A 12,229-nucleotide genomic window follows, 5' to 3' on the forward strand; every position below is an offset into this window, starting at 1 on the left:
GCAAACTGTCTATTGTCCCAGTCATAAAATGGCACTTTTTAAAATATAGCCTATGTATATATATATATATATATATATATATATATATATATATAATATTATTATTATTATTATTAATTTGCAGAAGAAAAAAAATGCATTATCGATTTTTTGCATTCAATGTTTTTTTTTTTTTTTAATGACGAGTAATTTTACATTCAAACATTGGTAAAAACTAATTACATTTTCAGGTTACAAAAATGTCAAAATCACATAAAACACTGCATATATATCATGTCTATATCTTATTCAAATTACATTAAATATATTGTACTATTATTTGAATTATATTTTTGGAAGAAAAATTTAAAAAGTACATTTCTTTAGTTCCAGGTTATATTTGACACAGTCCAGAGGATTAGGGGGCAAAATATGAGCCATCAATTATAAATGAGCCATGACATGCACCATGGATTGCATGGATTTTGTGGTTTGTTTTATATATGTGTGTGTTTATTTCAGAACCTGCACCTTTACCACCTTTGGAAAGGCAAGTATTAAACTTAACTGACAAGTTTGTAAGTGACATACCCATAACATGTCATAGATTTCTGTATTTCCTAAAAACGTTTTTTCTCGGTTTTGTCATTTTAAAGTCAAGGAGAATTTCCAAAAGCCTGGAACAAATATTATTAAGCATTGACAAATTTGCTAAACCTGGGTCCAATATAAAGGACTACAGTGTTTATGATGACGTTGATTTATGGGGAGATGTCTGCAAAGACTTGGAAGTGCCCAATACATTTGCAAATCGGGTAAAAATCCGTAAAGCCACTGCACATCTTTGGAAGGTATTTTTCCTTTTGTAAAAAAAAACGGTAACACTTTAAAATAATGGGCCGTTGTTAACAAGTAACTATGCAGGAAGTAATAGTTAGTTCTACATTTACACTTAAATTAATACTATTAACTAATATAGAAGCAAGATTAACTAAGCAGTAGGTAATTGCTATTTTGGACAAAGGTAGTCCCTTATTAGGTATTTGATAATTACTAAAATAAAAATTGTCATTGAGAACTACTTGTGAACTGTGACCAATTCATAAAGAATAACTTATTATTGTGACTCTTACCAAAATATATATAGATGTGTTCTCTGTTCATTTCAAACAAACAATAATATAAGTTCTATAATTAGGATGTAATGCCAGCAATGATTGGATGCTCATAATTGGATTATTTCACTATTATGAACTGCATTTATTTCAATGTTCAGTGGCTGCATGGCTGTACAGTATGTCATATAAAACATGTTAAAAAAGTTTATTGTAATTACTTGCAAAATCCATCTTAACCCCTCAATAATAACTCAATAATAACCTTGTCAGTCTGCAGGAACTACTAGTGATCTGGCCCATTATTTTAAAGTGAAAAGCATGTTAACTCCTCACCAACATGTCTATACGCAATGTGATCTCATGATAATTCCTATGTATTTACATAAAATGTGGTTCTACAAAACGTACATTTACTTAAGTTTTTCCAGACACTAAAACATACAATACTGACGTATTTACAGCATCTAAACGTACAAACACTTATGTATTTTTAGCATTTTAAGGTCTACAAAATGTTAAACAAGATTACACTTTAAACCATTAAAATAAATGACATTTCTGCAATCGTTTAACCATTCATGTAATATAAACTTTGTTTGGGGTGGTGGGACACAAAAGGCGTTTTCCGACTTGCTGTGACTAACAATAGAACCATAAAATACACCGAACACGCATCATAATTACAAATTAAACAATTTTATTTGTGCGCTGTAATCCACATCTTCAGAATTCATACGATTGCGAGGAACAGACCCAAATTCAAGCCTTTATACGACGATCGTAACATCTCCATCCCGAGCAGCGACTCCAGCAGCAACAGTTTTACGGCAGGAAAATCGAACGCTCATTGGCTCTTGCCAGCATTCGCCACAGATTACGAAATGCCGTGTTTCTGGTGAGATGTGTTTGAACGATGCGCAGGCGCCATCACGGAGAGGATCAGGAGGATATAATATTTTCAGCCATCAGCAACCTAAATCCTGCTCTGTAGCTCAAAGAAACCTACTGTATTCCGCCAGAGACGACTGCGGCTGCAAACGCATAGTCATGTGGATTACTTTTTGGTACGGCTGTTGACATTTTTGCAATGAATAAATGATTGCGATTGCACGTTTCCGTCTTTCATGTTTTTCTTTATTACTGTACAGATATAGTTATGGTTAACATTAGGTTTACACTTAGGATTGTGATTTACTGACTATAAAAAATATTTTTATGCTATATTGTTATCAAAATGAGAATTTTCCTGCATATTTTGGTCAGTTAACGTTACGTTTTATATATTACGTTTTAAATCACTTAGTAATATAATAAAAAAAAAATGCATATTTGCTATAAAATGGGTAGGTTTATGTTTGGGGGTATTAAAATTAAACAAAATTTTAAAATTAAAGTAAAATTAAACTCTTAAAATAAATTTGGCACAGTAAATATACCTAGCCACAAGCAAGGTAACACTTGAGTTATTAGTGAAGGGTTAACATGCTTTTCACTTTAAAATAATGGGCCAGATCACTAGTAGTTCATGCGGACTGACAAGGTAACACCGAGTTATTAGTGAAGGGTTAACATGCTTTTCACTTTAAAATAATGGGCCAGATCAATAGTAGTTCATGCGGACTGACAAGGTAAGACTTGAGTTATTGTTGAGGGGTTAACATGTTTTTCACTTTAAAATCATGGGCCAGATCACACTAGTAGTTCATGCGGACTGACAAGGTTATTATTGAGTTATTATTGAGGGGTTAAGATGGATTTTGCAAGTAATTTACAATAAACTTTTTTAACATATTTTATATGACATACTGTACAGCCATGCATTTCTTTAAAGCACTATACTGATATTCTAACAGACATTGTAATGTGGAAAATGTTTTTTTTATTAAAATAAACAAAATAAATGCAGTTAATGTCTTCATTACAGAAGTAAAAGAACATAATTATTTACTATCACACTAAAGAGAAGCCTGCCACATAGAATACTATTTATACTAATACTAAAAAAAAGTGAAATAATCCAATCATGAACATCCAATCATTGCCGGCATTACATCCTAATTAAAGAAATTATATTATTGTTTGTTTGAAATGAACAGAGAACACATCCATTCATATTTTGGTAAGAGTCACAATTTCAACCAGTACTTCAACCAGTGATGGTGGTGGTGTTCATAAATTAGTTTGCACAAAGAACCTAATTGTTCATTTTATAAATGTTACTGTTGTGATAATTAATTAGTTATTCTTTATGAATTGGTCACAGTTCACAAGTAGTTCTCAATGACAATTTTTATTTTAGTAATTATCAAATACCTAATAAGGGACTCCCTTTGTCCAAAATTAGCAATTACCTACTGCTTAGTTAATCTTGTTTCTGTATTAGTTAATAGTATTAAGTTAAGTGTTAATGTAGAACTACCCATTACTTCCTGCATAGTTACTTGTTAACAACGGCCCATTATTCTAAAGTGTTACCGGATTCTGTTGAGGTGCTTGGATAGGGAGTGTGATTGCTAATGGTGAATTGGCTGTGTTAATAATCTGTGCGAGCTCCTCCCGAAATTTGTTAATAAAACATCACTTGTGTATCCTGTATAACAAACCTGAACAACAGGCGTTCCTTACTGTATGTAACGTCTATTGGATTACGTGTTCCCCAGCCACAATACATTACCAATACTCCAAACAATTTGCCTATTTCTTATCACATCTTAATAAATAAATCTTTTTAAATGTTACCTCTTAGTCTTTAATCAAAATATCTTTGGCAAAATATTGGTTGGGGCTGGTTTCAACGGTCAAAGCACGCCCCTGCAGGCCCCACCTTCTCCCGCCTCCACTTTTGAGGGCAACACCCTCACCTCAACAAACAACCATCACCCGAAACACTACTTCCTAGGAGCTAAGAGCGGTGATTCTGCATAAACTCTGCAGTTACTTTTCTACACATTTTAGAAAACTTTTCAAAACATTATCTACATGGACTGACAGAATCAGCTTCAGCAATTTGTTTGAGCCTGATCCACTCTGCAATTTTTCAATTAATAACGCTTTGAGGGGTTCTGACCCATAACCTGAAATTAAAAGTGTTAATGCACAAGACCTCGACCGGAGTGGATTAAAACCATCAATCCTGATTCTAGGAAACGGTGACAACATTCTATATCGATTAGAGGACAAAGTTTATCTCTTGGAGAGGATCAAATTCTGAAAAGGATGTCTGACGCTGTGCAAAAGCTAATGGAGCACAACTGGTGTTCTGGTCTAGACTTCATAAGCTCTACATTTAAAGCGCATTACCGAGAACAAATGATCAAACTGATGCATACGGTCATTGAGCATACGTGCGATCCAAATCATGATTGTACGGGGGGATACCAAATGCGTAACAAACCTCAAGAATGAAATGGACGTTGTAAGAAGCCTGAAAAATAATCCATGGCCTGATTTAACAAACAAGTTTATTTACAGCAAAAAGCCAATCAGTGTAACCACCAGAGAAATTCTGGATGTGATGACTGCACGTAGTGATCAGATGGAAATGAATGAAGTTCTCTGTTTTTGTACATATGTAACAGACTTATGTGTGTCACTGGTTTCAAAAAAATTCAGAATCCATGTTATGTGAAATCGTTGGAGTACTCGTGGACTTCATACTGGGCCAAAACATACTGGCCTTCAGAGATTTTATTTTCTGGCTAGACCACCTGTAATGTCAGTACTGTTGTTTGTTTGTAATGGCTATTTTTTTCTTTACTACTTCAATCTATTCATCACTATATTGTCAAAATAAAAGGCTGAATCACTTAACTCATTAATCTTTTCTCAGAGTTCAATTTTTGGATTTTTGCCTTTTTCCGAAGCACCTTACAAATGAGCAATTTTACAAATTGCAATTTTTAATCAGTTGAAAAAAAAAGGAAAATGAGTAGATGGAATAGGATGTAGAGGGAAAAGTAGTATTTAGAAATGATCTTATGATCTCTAATATAAACTAGGTTACTATTAATAATATAACGTAAATATCTCGAATGAAGACGGAGTTTAAAAGTGATATTGGTAACGCTTTAGATTACAACCCGCAAAGAACTACGTAAGTAAACTGAATTTACGGTGTATGTTTCTGTAATTATAGTGTATCTATAAAGAACGTACATGTAGGTATAAGGGAACAATATGTTATATTTGGGTAATAAGGGGATAACAAACCAGATATTCAACCTGCAAAGAACTACATAAGTATACTGAATTTACGGTGTACGTTTCTGTAATTATAGTGTACTTATTAAAGAATGTACATGTAGGTATACAGGAACAATATGTTACGTTTTGGTAACAGAGAGTAACAACCAGATATACAACCTGCAAAGAACTACATAAGTAAACTAAAGTTACGGTGAATGTTTCATATTTATATTGTACCTACGTGTAAGTATAAGGGAACAATATGTTACGTTTGGGTAATAACGGGGTAGCAAACAGATATCCTACAAATAATTTACAATGGATTAATTTAAAAAACTTAACAGGTACCTGTTCTATTAAATCATAAGTTTGGTGTATCTATACGTAAGCTTTTTAAAATTACTGGGAAAATATACTTGTTCCATGTAGTTACAGGGTAATTGTGCCCTCTGCGGGCTGTAAATTAAGCAAAAAACTAACAAAATTGTGATAACATTTTTTAGAAAACAAGACATAATATCTTAAGTTGTTTTACTTGTAAAGTAAATCCATCTTGATTCAAGAATTTGTAGATATATACTAGAAAACAACACAGAAATACTAGGTAAGAAAATCATTTTTTGTAGTGTATTGTTTTAATAAAGTGTTCAGTACAGAAGTCTATAAATCTATACAAAAAAGTGTCATAAGACAGTAAGATAACTATGTATTATGTAAGATGCTTGTAGTCATTGCTTTAACGGAATTGACCATTTCTGCTTAAATACAGTCATTATCTACTTATATGATTTGTATTATCAAGAAACTGCACAAATACTGTGGCATATAGACATGGACAGAACTTCAGATGGGTCTGGGCCAGATGATTTTTGCTATCTGTTTTAAATGTCTTCCACTTATGAATAAACTTCAAATAGTTTGCAAATGGCTGTATTACTCTTATCAGTTTGATGGCAGCCACAATTGCTTCTCTAAGATGATTGCTCAGTAAATTTCAGTAAACTCAGTTTTTGTTCAGTAAATAATGACATGGTGCAATTTGCCATGTGTTGTTGTTCATCTGAAGTTTTATTTTCGAAATTTTAAGACCAGACAAGGACCTTTTTTTTTTTTATGATGTCCTGATATGGAAAACCATGAAATTCAATAGGGTGTCCTAACTTTTTCACATGACTGTATATCCTGCCCTGAGAGCAGCGCATAGTACACTAAAAGTAACAGTAATACGGACCTATTGACAGTGTTGGGAAGGTCACTTTGGAAATGTAATAGGTTACAGATAACAAGTTATCCTACTTAAAATGTAATAAGTAGTGTACATTTTTAATTACTTTATTAATGTAACTTATTACATTTCATTACTTTTTGATTACTTTTCTACATTGTAATGTAATATTTTCAGCTGTTAATCATTTTAAAACATTTAAACCAGGCAGTGTTAACTTTACAGTAGCACTCTGTAACACACTGATTATTGTCACACTTTCAAAATCCTTCATCACTTGAATTAAGATTATAATAAGTAAGGGATAATATACATCTTTATTTTGCGATAACAACTGGTTGAATGTACATTATCACACATATTACACAGCCGCTTGCCACAAAATTAATTAATTAAACACAAAACACTGATCTGAGTTGAAACATTTGAACGCAAAGCTTCCATGAAGAAATTAGTTGCTAGCAAACGGCAAGTTCAAACTAGACATTTAAGGTATACGGTGCAGTCATACCACTTTTATTACACAACATTTGACCACATAAATAAGTACTAGTACTTACAGTACTAGCTTGTTAGTCATCGTATAATCCATTAGAGTGTACATAACAAAATGGCAGCAGCTGCGTTCATATAAAACAAGAGAGCGAGTCCACAATACCAGGATGACAGAATTAAGAAATTGTCCACATAATACTGAATTGAGTTTTAATATTTTATTAGCTAACTAAACTCAAAGCTTCCACCATGAAAAACTAGCAAGCATATAGTGCCAACTTCAGTTGCCCGGATGAGTCTGTTATTAGCCTTCACCAGTTGTTATTGTTGAATAACATACCTTGGAATTGTCATGACTGACCAATCAGAATCAAGCATTCCACAGAGCCATGTAATAATTTAATTTAAAGCACAGCCACCACAAATTCAGATCATTCTGAGGTTAAATACAGATTTAAAATCACAACAAGAAATGGTTTAATAGCTATGATACTGGTTTTGAAATCAAATGTTTGCATAGTTATGACAGGAAACACTGACATCTAACAATGCCTTGGAAAAAGCTATTCATTTTAAAAAATAAAGCACATGCATAAACCCAAATAAGAAATAAAACAGTTATCGAATAAACATGTCCTATTCTGTTTCCTAAACTCCTAAAACATTGGTGTCTCATTTTAGAGCAGTCAATGAATTTTATGAAAGAAGTCAATTAAATCTGTAAGTGGAGGTGAAAATATTCAGATGTAATCCCCTTCGTTATCATTAACATTTTCAAAAGTAATTAATTTAAATACACATTTTTTCTCAGTAACTGTAACTAATTACAATTACATTTATTTTGAAATTAAATTACGTAATTCCGTTACATGTAACTAGTTACTCCCTAACACTGCCTACTGAGTAATCCTGCCCTGACACCAGCGCATAGTATCCTAAAAATTACAGTAATATGAACATATTCAGTACTCCTGCCCTGAGAGCAGTGCATGGTTCAGTAAAAATAACAGTAATATAAATACCCCAATTTACCCCACAAGCAGCTTTGGTGCGATTGACTGATAAAGCAGTTGAATGAAATGTTATGATATTTAGTTGATGATTACTTGTTCTGTGCGTCTCTGCCTGCTAATTATCTCAGTAAATGTTAGAGATGTTTTTTTTTTTTTTTTAATAACATACATGGTAAATGCACCAAATGCCTCTCACAAAGCATTAATACGTTTTCTGTCTGAAGTATTCCCTCCACAGGTCCAAATTTCCTGACCCTGCCTCTGCTTCAATTTTATTGGTTGAATCTGTAAACCAGTCATTTTCCTTTCTGCCCTCAGAATATTTCTGAGTAACTAAAACTCCCATCTGAGAGGTAAAGCCGTAACCAGAAGGGCACGGAAGGAAAGGCATGTTTATCAACACACAATCCCAACCGAGCTAGCTCTTTTAGAGAAATTACTCTTTTAGGAGGAAGATTTGCTCTTCAAGAGACCCAGGGGTCTCTCACAACACTTATCTGTGTTTGAGAAGGGAGAGACCGCTGCTTGTGCCATAGATACAATGACAAAGAAATGAATGGTGCTGCTTCTCACAGAGATGCTGCATTCGGCTCCGAAGAATAGAACAAGTGAGCAGATGCCACAAATAGAGATATCATAAACAGAGCGCTCTATTTATACACGGATATCCAGGAGGTGGCCTGCTATGCAAATTCCGCACACCAAATTTCATTGGCCTTTTCTCAATGTTGTTAGAGGTGTTTGAGCTCCCAAGAGCGACCTCTAGTGTTGTACACTCGACACAACATCAGAGCGAAGGACAGAAAGGGAACAGGTAGATATGCACCTAAGCCCAATGACAGGAAATGACAATTTCAAAATAAAAGACATTAAACGTTTACCGCACCTACAATGTGCCCCATATTGTAGTGATATTGTAGTAACCTTTCTTGTTATTGCTGTTTCAAATAGCCCACGATAATTTGTAATCTGAGCCTGTCAAGGGCTAATGGCAATGGTAGATACGTTTTAAGTAAATTTAAAGGAAAATCATTTTTGAATAATGTTCTTTTTTGTTTGCCAAATAACTCTATGTGTCCACCCCTGGAAAAAAGTTCAGGCTCAGGATGTTTTTTTAACCCCTGTATAAATGATAACAAATCCATTAAAAATGGTACAGTTGCTGTAAAGTAAAATTTAGTCATTAAATTCTATTATTATATTTATTATTACTGATAATAATAATGAATATAGTTTTTACTTTATATTACAATTACAGCAGTATTACACAAACAGCTTTATTTTATTATAATCTTATAATTCATATTTTGGCTTTTACTGATCAAAAAGGAAGAATTATATTTTTATTGAATAAATATTCCAGTAAGATTATTGCATTAATAACAGTTTTGTTTTTGTAATTTAAATAATAAAATCAATATTCATCAATAATTGGTATATTATTGATAATTTTGTTATGATGAATTTAATACTTAAAATATTTGTTGTAATTTACATGATAGTAATTGCAAAAATAATAATTGTATTTTATTATTAAATACTGAGTGTTTATTTGTAAATGCAATATGATTATTGTAATATTCATAGTTTTTTTTTTTATTTGTTATAAAATGTATATTTATTATCATTATTATTATTAATCAGTACATTGTCACATACATGCATACATACTGTTTAAGAGTACAATTGTCATGAATCAGGCCTCTGTGGCTCCCTCCGATCGCCACCGGAGGGCACCCTCCCCGGAATACTAACTATTTCTGACTACATTTCCCACAACACCCCGTATCTGGGCCTGATCACCTGCCCAGGTGTCACCCATTTACCAGCCTACTTAAGCCGCTTCCGGACTCTCACTCCCCGCAAAGTCTTGTTTGCTGTGGCTGCAATTCTGAGCATTTTCTCTTGTGTATGATTATTAGTGTTTGACCTGGACTGTCTGTTACTGATTCTCTGCTGCCTGCCTTTGGAATTATTGCTTTGTTCTCTGGACTGTTGTTACTCTGCCTGCCGCCTGCCCCGATCTCTGCTCGCTCACAGATTACTCTTTTGGATTGTCGCTGTTGTTCACATCACTGTCTCTGACCCCTGCCTGTCTGACCTCGAGTTTATTTCTCAATAAACGCTGCAAATGGATCTGCATGCCTCTGACCCTTCATTACAACAATAGTGTTATAATCATAACTTAATCAATTTTTATTGATTTGTTATAATTTAAATACATTTAATTCATATTTTGTTTGCTATTATTATTGTATTATTAAAAGTGTTGAAACAAATATGTCAGCTGAAGTAATGTTTGCATTATATCTATAATATAATACTTGTTCATATCAATTCAATATACAAATAAGTATATAAAAACAGTAACTAAACAGTAACTATTTTTGTCTATAAATATACTGTGATTAAAACATGAAACTCAGGAAATATTTAAAAATGTATTCTAAAAGCTTTGTTCACTTATTAAAAGATATCTCATAATAATTTAATACAGTTTTACTGTAGTTACAATAATATATTTTATTAAATGCTGTGATTAATGTCATATTTTATAATGTCAGAAACTCATTTCAGTCTTGTCAGAAGTCGATTATATTCATGATACAAACATCCCGATCTCAAGTTAATTTGTCATTGTTTTATTTCTGTACAAAAACAATAGAGAGAAATGAATTACATGTTCTTTATCAATCATGCTTCAATCACATTTTTACATTTTGACACTAATAAAACAAATGATTGATGAGACACAATAAAAACAAATATACACACACTGATGTTACTGTCTATATGGTGATTTCTGACACATTTATTCTGTTATTTTAGTGACAGAAGTTGAGCTGCAGTATTAATGTCATGAAGAGACTCAATAACATCTCACTCTTACTGATTCATCATCAGCTCAAAGCATTATGGGTACAATCTCTCATCAGTCTATTCTGATTCATCAACACAGTTTCACCGATGATCCATATTCAACATAAAAACCAGGATAGAGCGGCTGAGTGAATGTGGTCTGGACTGTGTGGATGAGACTCATTGTGTCAGAGACGCTGTAGAAGGACAGAGTTCCTGCACTCACATCCACATACACTCCTATTCTACTGATATAGTCATCATCATCATTATCAGACACTGCTATTCTACGACTGATGGGCTTCACAGAGAGAACAGACTGTATGTTATTGTGTGTGAATAAGTATTTGTCAGGAGAGCAGATCAAACTCCAGGACTGATCATTATGTCCAAACATACACTCAACACCCCGTCCCTTCCTGCTGATACTCTCATATGACACTAATACATCCACATAATGATCTCCACTCCACTCAATCTCCCAGTAACAGCGTCCACACACACTCTCTCTACACAACACCTGAAGATACACATCAAATCTGTCTGGATGATCAGAATATGACTGATTCTCTCTCCCACACGTCACCTTTCTGTTCTCCTCAGACAGAATGAGTTGTTTGTGTGCTGTGTTTGGATCCAGTGTGAGAAAACAGGCATCTGAACACAAGAGCAGACACATTTATAACACAACGACAATCACTACAGCTGTGTGTGTGTGTGTGTGTGTGTGTGTTTGTAGACGTACATTTCTTCAGTCCTGCTGTAATCCTGGATTCTCCTTCATGATCCACACTAGAAAACACACACACACACACACACATTCAGTCAGTCAATAAACTGTTGCTATGCAGTTGCCAAGGTACTCAAGACAGTTGCTAGGGAGTTGCTACTTAGTTGCCAGGGTACTTGTATTGTTGCTGTGCAGTTGCTAAGGTATTTGGGGTGGTTGCTAGACTGTTGTTATGCAGTTGCCAGGACCAGTGTCCAGGACCTCCAGAAGAAATATAGCCCTACAACATCAAAGATACAGCAGTATATTTCATGGTACACATGGGGTACTTTTTTACTCCTGTGTGCACCAAACTCATCTTGAGTGTTTGCTCATCTTTGAGAGAATTTTCTTTTCTTGAGTCTTTTCTTAAAACCCTCCCAAACAACTTGTGATTGATATAGGAGCTGTTAGGAATTTTTTGTAAGATTTTCTGACCCCAAGACTCAACTAATCTCTGCAATTCTCCAGCTGCGATCCATGGAGAGTCTTTGGCCACTCAAACTCATGCATTAGGACGGTATAGATACATGGCCTCTTTCAGGCAGATTTGTAACATATATATTTATATGAAGAGTTCAGATGC

At 33.8% G+C, this 12,229-nt stretch overlaps 1 protein-coding gene across 2 annotated transcripts in view; it reads right to left on the minus strand.

The window, feature by feature from the left end:
* Positions 1–10,727: 10,727 nt before the first annotated feature.
* The window catches only part of LOC127160995 (NACHT, LRR and PYD domains-containing protein 12), a 120,819-nt gene continuing 119,317 nt past the window's right edge, over positions 10,728–12,229 (minus strand). Inside the window, exons 7-8 of one of the 2 annotated variants that reach the window (XM_051103643.1) lie at positions 11,620–11,666; positions 10,728–11,531 (exon numbers count right to left, since the gene is read on the minus strand). In XM_051103643.1, the coding sequence (XP_050959600.1) occupies positions 10,966–11,531; positions 11,620–11,666 (613 nt within the window). In that variant the 3' untranslated portion in view covers positions 10,728–10,965. The remainder of the gene's footprint in view (positions 11,532–11,619; positions 11,667–12,229) is intronic. The other variant, XM_051103644.1, reaches the window with a different exon arrangement.

This window comes from Labeo rohita, unplaced genomic scaffold (genome assembly GCF_022985175.1).
Source record: "Labeo rohita strain BAU-BD-2019 unplaced genomic scaffold, IGBB_LRoh.1.0 scaffold_52, whole genome shotgun sequence".
NCBI lineage: Eukaryota > Metazoa > Chordata > Actinopteri > Cypriniformes > Cyprinidae > Labeo > Labeo rohita.